General features: G+C 52.9%; 1 protein-coding gene across 10 annotated transcripts in view; it reads right to left on the reverse strand.

Moving 5' to 3' along the window:
• Positions 1–16,210, reverse strand: part of PALD1 (phosphatase domain containing paladin 1) — a 77,211-nt gene that overhangs the window by 14,908 nt on the left and 46,093 nt on the right. For 8 of the 10 annotated variants that reach the window (XR_006887664.1, XM_046655010.1, XM_046655008.1 and 5 more), the window contains 11 exons: positions 15,465–15,616; positions 15,035–15,134; positions 14,719–14,823; positions 12,778–12,873; positions 12,234–12,362; positions 11,630–11,746; positions 11,387–11,542; positions 10,895–11,077; positions 9,626–9,766; positions 9,345–9,416; positions 7,131–7,271 (listed from right to left, as the gene is read on the reverse strand). Coding sequence is in view for 9 of the 10 variants with exons in the window: in XM_046655010.1 (XP_046510966.1) it covers positions 7,131–7,271; positions 9,345–9,416; positions 9,626–9,766; positions 10,895–11,077; positions 11,387–11,542; positions 11,630–11,746; positions 12,234–12,362; positions 12,778–12,873; positions 14,719–14,823; positions 15,035–15,134; positions 15,465–15,616 (1,392 nt within the window). In the remaining variant the exon portion in view is untranslated. Of the gene's footprint in view, positions 1–2,611; positions 2,637–3,554; positions 3,592–7,130; positions 7,272–9,344; positions 9,417–9,625; positions 9,767–10,894; positions 11,078–11,386; positions 11,543–11,629; positions 11,747–12,233; positions 12,363–12,777; positions 12,874–14,718; positions 14,824–15,034; positions 15,135–15,464; positions 15,617–16,210 lie in introns of those variants that run through there. The other 2 variants (XM_046655014.1, XM_046655012.1) reach the window with 2 other exon arrangements.

A 16,210-nucleotide genomic window follows, 5' to 3' on the forward strand; every position in this document is an offset into this window, starting at 1 on the left:
ACCTGAGCTAACAACTGTTGCCAGTCTTTTTTTTTTTTCTGCTTTTTCTCCCCCAAATCCCCTCAGTACATAGTTGTGTATCTTAGTTGCAGGTCCTTCTAGTTTTGGCATGTGGGACGCCGCCTCAATGAGGCCTGACGAGCGGTGCCATGTCCACGCCCAAGATCTGAATCGGTGAAACCCTGGGCCAGCACAGCGGAGTGCACGAACTTAACCACTCTGCCACAGGGCCGGCCTCTCCTGGGGACTTTCGGTTTGAAACCAGAGGGCAGGGGTTTAAGTACACAGACAGATACCGAGGGTGAGACACAGCTGAGAATCTGCAGAGGAGGCAGCCATTCAGAGGGAAAGGGGAGAGGAGGCAGCGGCCCTTCTGGAGACTCAGCAAGCCCCTGAAGCCCACCAGGGCAACATGGACCAAGACCCTCCATCCAGGACAATGTCAGGGAGGGGCTGGGGGCTGGGAGTAAGGATCTTTGCCTCTCATCCCCGCTCTGCCATCAACTCATGTGGGCCTTGCTTCCTCATCTGTAAACAGAGAGGCCAGATGCTAAGACACTTCAGCACAAAAATCTGAGGGTCTATATGGGGGTTTTGAAGCTATAGGGACATCACAGGACACCCTGGCCCTACAATGATCCTCAGAGCCCTCCTGTTAGTTGAGCACTTATGTGCGCCAGCCGAGCCCCATGCTTCCAGTCCTTCATGCACATCCCCCACACAGCCCTGCCAGCAAACAGCATTAGTCCAGCCTGGCAGTGGGGACACAGGTGGTCAGAGAGGATGGAGATGGCCCTGTCAGAACCCAGCTCCCTCCAACTCCCACATCCATTCCTTCCGCCAATCAGCCTGGAACAATCTAACTACTTCCTTCCCAGATACACTGGGATTGAGGTTGGGCCGTGTCGACCATAATGAAGTCCATTCCAGGGTCCACACACACAGATGGCAGGCTGGCCTGAGGCCCCTTCTACCCTGGAGGCAGCTGAAACAGCTCAGACCATCCTGACCTCAGGCAGGACACGGGCTGCAGCCCAGGTAGGGCAGGGCAGCACAGGGCAACCCTGGAGGAGGCATTCTGCCTTTCTGGGTAAAGGAGACTGTCCTCTGGTCACCAAAAGTGTGATTCCCAAATCCAGGTCCACAACCAGTTTCACAAGTCCACCAGAACTTAGAAACATAGATCTTTTCAAGGACTGTCCTCTAGTCTAAGATCACGTCCATTCTACATTTCTAGTAATAAAATATCCTTTTTCTTAATGAAATGCCAACCATATTAGACGGTAATTGGGTCTTTAAATTTTTGTATCTTTCTTCTCTTCCTGCTTTCTTTAAAATGGACAGATTTAACAAAATTACACATTGGCAACCCTAGAAAGGTCCTTCCCTTTTTTGAAACTGTTCTGTGAAATCCCAACGGCTGGGATTAAGACCCCTTTTAGTTCTTTCTTTGATCTCTAACAGGACTTCCAGGAGTCTATGATTAGATGACCTCTCAGACTAGTGTCCTTATAAGAAAGGGACTCCAGAGAGTCCCCACACGCACACCAAGGACAGGCCATGTGAGGACACAGCGAGAAAGCGGCCGCATTCAAGCCAGGTGAGAGCCTTCGCTAGAAACTGAAGCGGCCAGAACCTTGATCTTGGACTTTCCAGCCTCCAGAACTGTGAGAAAATAAACTTCTGTTGTTTAAGCCACACCGTCTGCGGTATTTTGAGCAGAATAATACACGTGTGAAACCCTCCCTCTCTAGGCTTCAGCCTCCCTATCTGTCAAGGAGAGAGAGGGCCACTGTGTGAGGCCACTGCGACCCCAGAGCCCAAACCAAAGACAACATAAAAACAGGAAACTGCAGATCAACATCTCTTATGAATCTGACATAAAAACCCCGAACAAAGCACATGCAGTGACATATAAAGAAGATTATCCTCCATGACCAAGCAGGGTTTATTCCAGAAGGCAAGGGCAATTTAATATCCAAAAATCAATTCACATAATATATTACACCAATAGAATAAAGGGCAAAACCACATAATCAGCTCGATAGACAATGAGAAAACATTTGACGATCCACATCTCTCGAGAAAAACTCTCAATAAACTAGAAATGGAAGGGAATTTCCTCAACCTGACAAAGGGCATCTATGAAACCATAGCTAGCATCATCCTTAATGGGGAAAGACTGAAAGTTTTCCCCCGAGATCAGGAACAAGACAAAGACATCTGCTCTTGCCCCTTCTATTCAACACTGTACCAGAAGATCTTGCCAGAGCAATTAGACAATAAAATTAAATAAAAGGCATCCAGATTGGAAAGAAAGAAGTAAAACTCTGCTTGCAGATGACATGATCTTGTATATAGAAAATTCCAAGGAATTCACTAAAAAAACACTACTAGAACTAATAAGTGAGTTTAGCAAGGTTGCAAGAAAGAAGATCAATATATAAATATCAGTTGTATTTTTATACAGTAGCAATGAACAAAGTAAAAAATGCAATTAAGAAATCAATTCTAGGGCTGGCCCGGTGGTGCAGCAGTTAAGCGCGCACATTCTGCTTCAGTGGCCTGGGGTTCACTGGTTCGGATTCCGGGTGCGGACATGGCACCGCTTGGCAAGCCATGCTGTGGCAGGCATCCTACATATAAAATAGAGGCAGATGGGCACGGATGTTAGCTCAGGGCCAGTCTTCCTCAGCAAAAAGAGGAGGATTGGCAGCAGATGTTAGCTCAGGGCTAATCTTTCTCAAAAAAAAAAAGAAAGAAAAGAAAAGCAAACAATTCTATTTACAATAGTATAAAAATAAGACTTAGGAATAAATTTAACAAAAGAGCATAAAACTTACACTCTGGAAACTATAAAACATCATGTAAGAAATTAAAGAAGACCTAAATAAATGGAAGGACATCTCATGTTCACACATCAGAAGAGTGACTACTGTTAAGATGGCAACACTCCCCAAACCGATATATACATTCAACATAATTCTTATCAAAATCTCAGCTGGCTTCTTTGCAGAAATTGACAAGCTGATCCTAAAATTCACATGGAAAGGAAAGGAACCCAGAAGCCAAAAAAAAAATCTGGAAAAGAAGATTATAGTTGGAGAACACACACTTCCTAATTTCAAAATTTACTACAAAACTACAGCAATTAAGACAGTCTAGATTGGCATAGGCTAGAGAAATACATCAACTCAGAACATATATACATACATATATATATGAAGAGTCCAGAAATAAAACCTTCACATTTATAGTCAATTGATATTCTTTAAGAGTGTCAAGACAATTCAATGGGGAAAGAATCGTCTTTCCAACAAACATTGTGCAGCAACTGAATATCTACATGCAAAAGAATGACGTTAAACCCCTGCCTCATGCCATATATAAAAATTTACTCAAAATTGATCAAAGACTAAATGTAAGAGTTATAACTATAAAGCTCTCAGAAGAGAACCGGGGTAAATCCCTATAATCTTAGATTAAGCATGACACCAAAAGCACAAGCAAGAAAAGAAAAAATAAGTTGGACACCATCAAAATTAAAAACTTACAAGCTTCCAAGGACACCATCAAGAAAATGAAGACAACCTAAAGAATAGGGAAAAAACTTTACAAATTACATACCTGATGAGAGACTTGTACCTAGAACATATATGAATATTTAGAATATATAAAGAAATCCTACTAAATAATAAAAAGATAAAAAGCCAATTTAAAAATGAGTAAAGGGTCTGAATAAACAGTTCTCCAAGGAAGATATACAAATGGCCAATAAGCTCATAAAAAGATGCTCGACATCATTAGCCATAAGGGAAACGCAAATCAAAACCAGGAGGAAATACCACTTCACACTCAGTAGGATGGCTGGAATCAAGAAGGACAATCACCAGAGCTGGCGAGGGTGGGGAGAAACTGGAACCCTCGTACACTGCGGATGGGAATGTAAAATGGTGCAGCCACTTTGGGAAACAGCCCGGCAGTTCCTCAAAAGGTTAACCTAGAGTTATCATATGACTCAGCAATTCCACTCCTGGGAATAGACCCAAGAGAAATGAAAACACGTCCACACAAAAACTTGTACACAAATGTGCACAGCAGCATTATATTCATAATAGTCATAAAGTAGAAACAACCCAAAAGTCCATCAACCGATGAACGGATATGCAAAACATGATATATACACACAGTAGAATAGGATTCAGTCATCAAAGGGAATGAAGCACTGATACACGCTACAACGTGGACAAACCTTGAAAATATGCTAAGTGACAGAAGCCAGTCACAAAGGACAAAACATTGTATGATTCCATGTACAGGAAACATCCAGAATAGGCAAATCTATGGAGGCAGAAGTAGACCAGTGGTTGCTTAGGACCAGAGGAAGCGGCAATGGGGACTGACTGCTAATGGGCCTGGAGTTTCTTCCTAGGGTGATGAGATGCTCTAAACTTGATGGTGGGGACGGCTACACAACTCTGCGCATGTACTAAAAGGCACTGAACTGCATACTGAAAACAGTGAATTGTATGGTATGTTGAGATACAACTCTCAACAAAGCTGTTTTATAAAAAAGAGAGAGTGAGAGAACAAGACCCTATAGCGGCAGAATCCCCAGCATGGCCCGGCCGGGAGCATCAGCATCACCCAGGAGCTCGTTAGACACCTCGACCTACGGATCAGAAACTCAAGGGGGGCAGCAGTCTGCATTGTGACCAGCCCTCCAGGTGGTCCTGAAGCTCACTGAAGTTGGGGATTCTGCTTAGAGTATGTGCTTCTCACTCTTGACTACACATTGGAATCACCGGGGACTTGAAAAACAGACCCACACCCTAGCCTCCCAGCAGACCAGCTAAATCAGACTCTCTGGGGATGGAGCTCACGCACGGGTATGCTTCCAAGCTCCCTGGTGAATCTATGATGCAGCACATGTGAGAAGGACTGGATGGGGGGGGGGGTCTCAGGTCCCTCTGCTCTTCAGTCCCTATAAGAGTTCAGCACCAGCTCAGCTCACTGGGACCTCCTGATGGCCATACTGGGGAATGATAATGGCATTACATCTTGCTTCTGCACCAGGCCCCCCAACCCTTACCACCTCCTGTGAGCCCAGGGATGGGGGTCAGGGATCTCTGTCCTCCCACTGCAGAGGTCAGCACCATCCTGGGCTTTGGAATGGGGGTGGGTGGGCCTGGTGGGGAGGGGTGAGAGTCCTCCACTGGCTCTGCTTCCTCCCTCCTCATTAAAATAGCCCACACCCCAAAGGCAGTCAGAATAACCACTGCTAGACACAGCCCCGACGACACCCCCACTCTCCCCATTGCCAGCGGCATGCAGCCAACTTGCCCACCCGACTTCATCTCTACGGCTTCCAACACAACAGTGTTCATGGCACCACATCACCTTCCCTGCCTCTAAACTCACTTTACGCCTTCTGGCCTCCTGGCCTCTGCCCATGCAGGCCCTCCTGCCAGGATGTCTTCCCCTGGCTCTTGTTATATTGGGATGTTCAAGGCCAGCTCTGTGAGACCTCTCTTCCCTCCCCACAGCTCACGTCCCTTAATGCTCCCTGCTCTACTCTCTGGGTGCCTCACAGTGGACATCCACGGCTGCAGAGCCGGGAGGGACAATCAGCTTTGGGAGTAGTGGTGGGATACCTTCAGGTAATGCCTGAAGGCAGTCAACAGCTAGCAAGGCTGGAAGGAAGGAGATGGGGAGGGGACTCTGACAGCGTGGCCATTGTGGGCTGGGGACCTATGGTGCTCTGAAGCAGGGCCAGGTCCCTTCTCAACAACTTGGGCCTCCAGCTACAGAGACAACTGGAAGCCTCAGTTCTCTGCCCTCTCAATGCCCTCCAAAAGCGGGAAGAGCTCAGTCCTTCAGTTCATCGCTGCCACCTGGTGGCAGCATATGAGACCACTGTGAATGGGACCCAAAGGTACCTCAAAAGGGGATACAATCTAACTGTTGGCCCTGGGAAAATTGGTCTATCTTCCAAAAGTTCAGCAAAGTTCATTTTCTGAAACTCCTTAACCATCTTCCCCACCCTACATTACTCAGCCTCCTAATCTCTGCAAACTGCCCTTCCAACTAACTTCTGACCTTGGGCACAGCCTGACTCTAGATGCCCTGCTTCCAGCCAAGCACCCACCCTTTGCCCCAGTCATGGTCTGACCAGGACCCTGAGCAAAGGCTGGCCTGGATTACTTGTAGACGGCTATGGGCTGAGCATGTGGCTGGCTTGGAGCAGCCCCCCCTCTCTGCAGGGGCATTGGGAACTGCTGGTCACAGCGGAGAACACAAGGTTGACCCCATGGGGACACTTACTCACCTCAGTAGCAGCCTTCCTGAAGCCCCCCTCTCCCCCCGCGGCTGCGCCCTCCCACTCCAGCACCCTCCTCTGTCCCAGCAGCCAATCAAATTCACTGGGCCAGAGAAGAACAGAATTAGGCAGGTCACGTGCTCCACAGAGACCAGAGGCCACTAAGTCCAATACCCAGAGTGGCCCAGTGGGTCACATGACTGGGCCAGAGCCCTGGGGACCATCAGCAATGGGAGGGCATATTTTTTCTAGATAGGTAGAAAATCCAGGTTTTTATAAGAAATCCGGACTTTCATGGGAACCTTCTGATTTTTATAATCTAATGAGTCATTCAAAGACAGTTTTTGACTGAGCAGGTCAATCTGGGGGCCAGCCCCAGTCCCCGGGCAGTGCAGACATACATAGGTCCTGAGCTGGCAGTCAGGCCACACCAGCTGCTAAAACGCTGAGCTGCTTCCCTGTAGGCTGTTAAAGAGCCGCTCTCCAGGACCTCAGAGGGCCCCCATCACCCAACTCCTGCCCCCACCGCCCAGAAACTCAGTGGAGGGTCAAAGCCTGGCACCACAGGGTCTAGACAGGGTGTTCATTCTGACTGACCACATCCTTGACTGGGACAGCAGCTGTCAAATACTCTGAACATCACCCCTGCACACATCCCACCAGGCACTCCAGAAGCTGGCGTGTCTCCGTTCCAGGGATGACCTCCACTTCCGGGAGGTGAAGGAGTAACTGAGAACCAACAAGGGTGCCACAGGACCCCGGGCCACCACACAGCCAGTCAGCCCGGCCTGGGCTGCGCACGGGGGCTCACCTGGCGGTAGGTGCAGATGATGATTTCCCGCAGGTGGTAGTGCATGGGTGTCATGGTCTCGCTGACAGTGTCTAGGGCCGCATCCACCTCCTTCTTCACGCGGTGCCCATCGGGGAGCAGCTGCACTACCTTCATCACCACCTGGAGCCACAGGAGGTGGATGAGCAGGAAGAAGACCAAGGGGGCAGGTGGGGCCTCCAGCCCCAGCAACAGGCTCAGCCCATACCGAGGGCCACATTTCAACAACGCCCATTTCAACAAACGGTGCTGGTAAAACTGGATATCCCCATGCAGAATTAACTCAAAATGGATCAAAGATCTAGATGTAAGAGCTAAACCTGTACAACTCTTAGAAGAAAACATAGAGGAAAAGCTTCATGAAATTGCATCTGGCAATGACTTCTTCAATATGACATCAAAAGCACAGGCAACAAAAGATAGATGAACTGAACGTAAAAATTAAAACCTTTTGTTTGAAAGGATACTATCGACAGTGTAAAAGGACAACCTACAGAATGGGAGAAAATATTTGCAAATCACATATCTGATCAGAAATTGATATCCAGAATATATAAAGAATTCCTATAACTCAATAACAACAAAACAACCCAAATCAAAAATAAGCAAAGACCTTGAATAGACATTTCTCCAAAGAAGACATACAAATGGCCAGTGAGCACATGAAAAGATGCTCAGCAGCACTCATCGTCAGGGAAATGCAAATCAAAACCACAAGCAGATGCCACTTCACACCCACTGGGAGGACTACTGTCAAAAAACAGAAAACAAGTGCCAGCAAGGACTTGTGGAGAAACTGAAACCCTCGTGCTTTACTGGTAGAACTGCGAAACGGTGCAGCCGCTGTGGAAACCAGTATGGGAGCTCCTCAAAATGAAACAGAGTGACCACATGGTCCAGCAGGTCTACTTCTGGGATTGCAAGCAGACACTCAAACAGATATTTGCACACCCATGTTCACAGCAGCACTACTCACAGTAGCCCAGAGGTGGAAATAACCCGTGTCCATCGACAGATGAGTGGAGAAACATAATGTGCTGTGTACACACAATGGAATGTTATTCAGCCTTAAAAAGGAAGAGAATTCTGACACCTGCTACAACATGGATGAACCTCGAAGACACTATGCTAAGTGAAATGAGCCAGACACAAAAGGACAAATACTGTACGATTCCACTAATTTGAGGGACCCAGAGAAGCCAAATTCATAGAGATAGAACGTACAACGGTGGTTACCAGGGGCTGGGGGGTGGGGGGTGGAGGAAAGGGAGTTAGCGTTTAATGGGTACAGCCAGTTTCGGAAGACAAACAAGTTCTGGAGGTGGATGGTGGTGATGGTCGCACAACAATGTGAATGGACTTAATGCCACTGAACTGTATACCTAAAAATGGTTAAAGTGGTAAATTTTATGTTATATGTAATTTACTAGAATAAAAAAGAGAAAAAAGAAAAGAAGCAGAGAATCAGCCAGGAGAAGGAAGAGAGAAGAGGTCCAGGGCAAGGGAGCAGCACACGCAAAGGCCCAGAAGCTGAAAGAGTTTGGTGAGTCTGAGGAACTGCAAGGAGGCCAGGGAGGCAGGACAGAAGGGAGGGCAGGGGAGGGGCAGTTGATGAGGTTGGCCAGGTAGACAGGAGCCGACCACAACGCAGACACCAGGCAGCCACTCTGAGTTCCACATTCCCATTCTGTGAGATGGGGACACTGCCACCTACTTGCAGGGTGTCTGAGAAGATGACGCATGGCAGGTACGTGACACATGGGTGACTAAATCAGAAATGTTGGTGGCTGTCCATACAGTGCCCTGGACTGAAATGGGGTGGGGCAGGCCAGGTCCCACATGAAGGTCACCAACCACAGCTGGGTCCCAGGTGCCTATGAGGCAGTCGTCAATGTTATCCAGATAAGATGGTGGCCAGAGGCCTCCCCCAGGGCACACAGCAGCCCAGCAGCAGGGCTAGGCAGGGTGCGGGGGTCCAGCCCCCCTTTCTCCCATGGCCATCTGCCAGGGCCCACAGCCGAGCCTGTGCCTTGGTTTGCTCACCTGTGAAATGGGAACAGGGAAGCACTGACAGGATGAGGAGGCAGAAGGTGACAGCATGGAGAAGAGCTCTGATGATCCCCAGTGACCTGCCAGCAAGACTCGCCCTCTCCCCTCCCCTAGGTGTCCCCTGGGCACCCCACCGGGTGTGCTCACCTCAAACTCGCCCTTGGTGAACTTGGCATCAGGCACGCTCACGAGCTCCTCCTCGCCCACCTCGGGGAAGCCCTGAGGGAGGACAGTGCTGGGACAGAGGTCCCTCTGTCCCCTACGCCAGCCCTACTTGCCCACTGCCCAGGACTGATGGGAGGGGCTCCAGGAGCACAACAGGCACCGTCTCTGCCCCCCACACCCTCCTGCCCTAGCAGCGTCCCCAGGGACCAAGGGCCCAGCCTGCTTGGGCAGACCCCTGTCCTCACACAACAGGCCACACATACCTGGATGTGCCAGAAGGCGAGCACAGCCACCACCATGGCAGTCGTGGTCCGGCCCTGACCGCTGAGGCAGCTGAATACAAAGCCCGTGCCTGCGTCCTTGGCGAGGGCAGCCTGCAGGGCCTCCAGCAGCCGGTCAAAATCCTGGGAGGGGAGACCAAGGTCTGAGTCAGCGGGTGCTGCCAGTGTGGCCCACCCCTCCAAATGGCAACCCTGGCAGCGGCCCTGGGAGTGCTTGTCCCCTGCCAGGCTTTGTGTCCCCAGGCTCACAACCTCGTATGGTCACTCAATTCACTAAACAGCCACACCCCCATGCACAGCCATAACCCCCACCCCAGGCACGAGGACCAGATGTGGGCAGACACACGACCACACCTGGGGCTCCTGTTGCCCCCCCATCCTCCAGGCAGGACACGCACATGTGTACACCACTCCCCTGTGCTGCGCCCCTGGGCTGCACAGGGATCCCCCGGCCCTGCTGCCCGCCTGAGCTGGACCCAACCCAGGTCCCAGCCTGAGGGCAGGGGCCCCACTTCAACTGACCACTGCCGCTCTCGGCCACCAGGGGGGTGACAAACTATGAACGAGACCCACAGGGCAAAGCAAGGCAGGAAACACAGGTGACAAGCCGTCACTCTGTGTCACTTAGAGCACACCACACTCCCCACACACACCCACACAGACACATCACCCACACAACCTACATATCACACAGGCACACAGTGACCCCACACAATACATGCCAGGTACACACTCCACACAGATGTATCCACATACCTTAAAGACACACAGACTATATACAAACACCCACAAAGACAAGCCCTTGTCACACATAAGCACTCCACAACACCCTCCTCCACAAACCCCATACATGTACCACACCACACAACTCCCCACAGGTCCCCTGGTAAAGACAAGATGTACATCACAGACTCCATAAAAATACACACGTTACACAGTTACACTCTCCACAACACCCACACCCACTCCAAACACATTCCCCCCACAGACACATTCCCTATGGACATGCTCACCCCCACACACACCTACCACACATAATAAACACCTATGTACACACACCAAGCTCGGAGGGAATGTGGATAAACCCCCAAGTCTGACACCTTGTAGAAGAAGCTCCCCATGCGTCCCTCAGAGCAGTCGGGATGGTCTTCTCCTCCCTGAGCCAGGCCCACAGCCGAGGCCCAGGCCAGAGGGGAGGTGAGGGGAGCCTCCGCCCCCTCCCCAGAGGGCTGGCCTGCCCGGCCCCCTCACCTCCTCGCGGGGGGCGCAGAAGTCTGGCACGGGGATGCGGTGGTAGGTGAGGCTGGGGTAGGCCGCGCGGTGCTGGCTGAAGACCTCCTGTGTGGTGAGGCACGTCTGGAACCTGTGGGCCCGCGGGCCCTCTGTGGCCGAGGGAGGCATGCTCAGGTGGGCCTTCAGCTGGGTCTCCAGATTCTAGGGGAGGGTGCGACAGATGGCTCAGGCCACTGAGGGAGCCGCCGGGACAGCCCTGGAAGACCAGAGCCAGCTATGGCCAGGCCCAGTCCTGGCTTCCGGGCCCACTCCTGCCCCTTCTCGAGCCCCGAGGGTCATAACGAGACCCAGAGGCAAGCAGGTGGCCAGAGAAGGAGTCCCAATTCAGCCACTCCCAGAGACGCTCCCGCTGAATAAGAGGGGCAGAAGACCTCCTGAAGACCCTCCAGGCCAACTCCCAAGAAGCCCTCCAAGGTAGGGAGGGGTGTGTAGAAGGCAGGAGGGCCTCACCTCCAGCTGGTCAGGAGCCATGGGGGGCCCAGGCCACCGCAGGCTGTGGGTGTGGCCGTCACACTCCAGCACAGCCTCCTCCCTCAGGTTGACCCAAACGACCTGCCGCAGCTTCCTCTTGGTGTCGGTCAGGTAGGCCAGGATACTTCCCAGGGCCTGGGGAACAGGAGGGCTGTCGGTGAAAGAGCTCTCCTCTCCCCTCCGCCACCACAGGAGTGGACCCAGGCCCCGTGGGGTGGTCACCTTGGCGCTGGGCTGGGCCATGCCATAGATGGGCATACGGGGCACCCGCCGAAAGTTCGCCACATTCATCTCTCTGACGGTGCTGAGGGCATCCGGGGAGACAAGATCATCGGCTCCCTGCGGGGAGAGCAGCAAGCCTGGGACCCGCAGCAGCCACGAGAGGTTCAGAACCCAGCCCAAGGCAGGCTGAGGAGGGGCGGGACCAGCGCTTTACAGTTTACAAAGCATTCGGCACACTTGGAGCTTCATCACAGCCCCGGCAAGGAGAAGAGTACTGGCACCCACTCTCTGGATGAGGAAGTTGAGGCTCAAAGATGAGAAACCAGGGGCAAAGACACTAGAAGCAGGGCTTCTGACTCCCCGCCCGATCACTTGGGGTTGAGACTGAGGAGAGGGCACTAGCACAGCGGCCACATCTGCAAATGCTTCTTGGGGCCTCATAACAATCCTGTCTCACTCAGAGGAGCCCACCACCCCACAGGCCACAGCACCTTCGCCTCTTGTAAGGGCAATGCTTAACCCGACCTCAAAGGAATCAAGGGCCCTCTGGCCCCAGGGACAGCCCACATCCGTGCACACTTCCCCAGACAGCCAGCCCACTCACCAGGGAGCCCTCGGTGATGAGGTCCCCAAGGACCACGGGCCCCGCTGAGCTCAGTGTCACAGGCAGGCGGTACAGCTCAGGGTGGGCACACAGCCAGCGGCTGAAACTGAGGGCAAAGGCCAGCAGGTACTGCAGCCCGAGGCAGAGAGAGGAAAGTTCAGGGGCACAGGGCCACCCCAAACTCTCCTTGCCTGCCCCTTGGTGGGGGAGCCCAAGAGTCATCCGTGATAGCCGAGACAGGGGAGGCCCAGGACATCCAAGCAAGATCCTTCCAGGCCCTGATGCCCTGGCTAAGGCACAGAAACTGTGACCCAGGGAGAGAGGAGGGGCCTCCCTCTGTCTGACCTGCTCAGAGACCACCCTTCTATCTGGGTCTCTCCTTGTTTCCCCCACACCCACCTTCCTCTAGAACCAACACACATGTCCCCACCCTTCTCCCCAGGCCCATAGGGGTCCCCATGGACCCCATGTCAGTCACGGTGGTGGGGAGGGCAGCAGGGGCCCCAGGAGAAGGGGGCGTGAGTCTGCGCATCCCCGGCCCCACCTGCTCGTGGAGATAGTAGTTAAACAGGATCAGGTAGAAGTACCGCTCCAGGCTCCGCAGCGCCCTCTGCCGGACACCGTGCTGGCCGCCACCTCCCTGAGAGGAGGGCAACAGGGAGGAGGGGAGGGGAGTAAGCATGGGGCTGCTCAGGCCACCCCACCCCCACCCCTGGAAGGGCAGGACTTAAGCCTCAGAAATCCCCCGAAGACAATCTAATCCTCCTTCGTAACACAGGTCTGCCTGGCTGGAAGTTCCTCCGAGCATCTAACTCTACCCATTTGCTGCCGTTAATCGTGGTGCAGGGAAAGCAGCAGGACCACAGCTCTCGGTGCAGGGACGGCCTCCCCACAGCTCATGCCCAGAGGCAGGCTGGGGTTCCCCCCTTTGCGCCAACCCCACTCACCCTGCAGGGTGGCACACAATCCATGCTGGAGCAGCAGGTGCAGAAACACCCTGCCCGGAGCCAGAGGCCTAAATGCTCAAGAGCTGTGACCCGCCCACAAGAAAACAGAAAGACCCTCACGACAGGGCTCCACGGGGGCTGTCATTATTACTCCTACTTTACAGAGGGGAAACTGAGGTTCAGAGAAAGGAAGTGACTTGCTCAAAGTCACATAGCTGATGGCAAAGAGAGCTGGGTCCCCAAACAAGTGTCCCACCCCCAGCCCAGCACCCTCCAGGTAGGAGGCTGTCAAAGAGGATTAATCCCAAGGGTCCCTCTCAGCCTTCAGACCTCAGGGTTCTCTGCTGGGTCAGTACCACCCTCTGGAGGGCAAGTGAGATTCATATAGGCCAGAAAGGAAGTATAGTCAGCCAACTCCTCATCTGGACTAAAGGAAAAAATCCTAAATGCACAAAAGTCTCATTTTTATGAAGCTGCTCGATGCAAAAGTATTTACACTGATGAGGAACTGGAAGCTACTCAAGTGTCCAACAACAGGGGCCTGTTTAGTAAACCACGGCAGGTGGACACCTTCCCAGTGCTTATGGACCTTAGCTCACCCACTCCTCACAACAACCGTATGGGGTAGCTATTAGTGGCACCATTTCACAAGTGGGGAAACTGAGACACAGAGCAGTTAAGCAGGTTGCCCATATCCACACAGCCATAGGTGGCAGAGCCAGGACCGGAACCGAGGCAGTCAGGCCAGATCCCCCACTCAGCCCACCAGGCCAGTGATGGCTGAGCCACGCAATGGGCTTAAGTTACCCAGCCAGTAAAATCCCGTGACGACCAGCAACGGCCCAGGGAAGATGAGGTTAAATGAAATAATCAGGACGCAAACTCTGCTTGGGGCAGCCTACACAGGAACACGAAATGAAAAAGGAAGGAAACCAGCCCAAAAGGCTCACAGCAGCTGTGCTGGGATTCTAGGTGATTATTTTCCTTTCTTGTCCAATTTCTCGATTTTCCATAATATAATATTGCTTTTAAAAGATATTTTTTAAGTGTTAAAGAAGAAAAAGCCACAGCAGGCTTCAGATTCTTTCCGTGCACTTTCTGTGTGCAAACATTGTCAAGCTGAGCTCCTCTCCCCGGAACGTGGGGACAGGCCTGCGGAGAGGGCGCAGAGCCCATCACCTTCCCGAAGCAGCCGGCTGGATGAAACCCGGCCTTCCCAAAGAAACACTATGGGTTTTATTTGCACAGGGAGTCATGAGCAGTCTGGGAAGTGTCTGGATCCAGGCGCTCCCAGCCCCGCCAGCAGCCCCTTCCTCCATCCTGTTTATTCTGCATGAGGGGACCTGTCAGAAAGTAAACTTCCCTCTTCCTGCCCCGTCCTTCCTGCAGGCCCAGCTCCCCTATCGCCCCTTCCTCTGGAATCCACTCTCTCGTGGGAGAAGCAGCAGCCAGGAAAAGTCAGTCTGAACGAAGGCAGGTGAGGGGCCTGACGAGTGCAGCTGCAGGGCTCGGGCAAAAGCAGCGGCTCTCGGCCTCACCTCTGCGGGGGTCTCCTGCCGGACACCTTCCAGCTTCCTCTGGTTTTCCAAGACTACTTCCTTCAGGTCATGCAACTCTGCACAGGCCGCGATGGCTCTGTCCACCTGGTGCCAGGGACCGGGGCAGGGAGGAAGGGACAGCAGTGGGGAGGGAGCAGGGCCCAGGAAAGACGGTGGGAGATGCAAGAGAACGAGGGAAAGAGAAATGATTGGCTGAGAATGGGGATGTTCTGGGAGGGAGAGACCCCACCAGGGAGCAGTGAGTGGCCCCTCCACTGCCCCCAGCCCCAGCTCCATGCCCAGAGCCCTTGCTCACCTCCTCCACCATCTTCCTTCCCTGGGGCACCATGTGGAGAAAGCTCTGGATCACCTGGAGTTGCTCCATGGGCAGTGGCTTGGTCTGCGAGGGGACGGGCCTGACAAGGGGGCAGTAATCAGTGCTCCCAGAGGCCTCTACAACAGCCCCATTGTCAACTCTCTCCCACTCATCCGGCTGCTGGGAAGAACCAGACTACAGGCTCCAAGTCTCCCTTCCAAATCACGCTGGGGGAGGCAAGGGGGAAACAGGCCCAGGAAGACACTTTCTCCAGGTCACCCAGCAAGTCTGTGACAAACCAGGAAATGAACCACAGGTGCCCAATTTCCAGCTCTGGACTCCTGACATGTGCCCAGCATCCTGGGGCAGTCCCACCCCTCCTCTCCTCAACCCCACAACCCCTTGGGACACTGGGTCCCAGGCTACTCACTCTGGCCTGGAGGCAGTCCCGCCGTGGTGGAACAGGATGAGGGTAGCCAGGACCATGCCCAGGTTGGTCCTGCCCACACCCGTCTGGCAGCTGAAGAGGAGAGCAGGGGGAGGCCCATGGACACCACGGAGCAGCAGCAGGCTGGGGGTCTCCTGGGGAAGGACCGTGAACATCAGGCAACAGTGTGAGCCGAAACCCCTGGGCTGAGGGCTGAGTCGGGGGAGGGGGTCATGACATTGGCCACACCCGCCCTGCAGTCTGAGGCAAGGGGAGCCAGACGGGCCACTCAGACTCTTTCACCAAACCCCACAGCTGATCCGCTCCACCTTCCCAGGCCCTGGCGAGCTCAGGGAAGCCCTGGAAGGGAGAACTACTCCCTCTGTAGGGAGTACAGGCCTCTGTAACACCCCCTGTGAGATGCAAATTAAACAAGTGACCTCCCAAGCGGGTGGACGTGGACGGAAACACCATCAGTCTCAGGAAATAGCACTGAAGAGTCAGAGGGTGAGAATGTTTAGCTCCAGCAAAGAAAGGAGAACTTGAGGTCTACAGAGGATAGGAGATTTGTCCAAGATCACACAGCAAGTTAGCAGCCGAGCCACGGCCAGGGTCCTCCTCCAGACGGTCAGTGCTGGGCTCCCTCCTTGGAGAATGTACCAACACACCCCACACAGACACACACAACCCACACATACACAGACAGACATGTACAAATACACCCTCACACAGACACACACAACCCACAC

This window comes from Equus quagga, chromosome 2 (genome assembly GCF_021613505.1).
Source record: "Equus quagga isolate Etosha38 chromosome 2, UCLA_HA_Equagga_1.0, whole genome shotgun sequence".
Classification (NCBI taxonomy): Eukaryota; Metazoa; Chordata; class Mammalia; order Perissodactyla; family Equidae; genus Equus; species Equus quagga.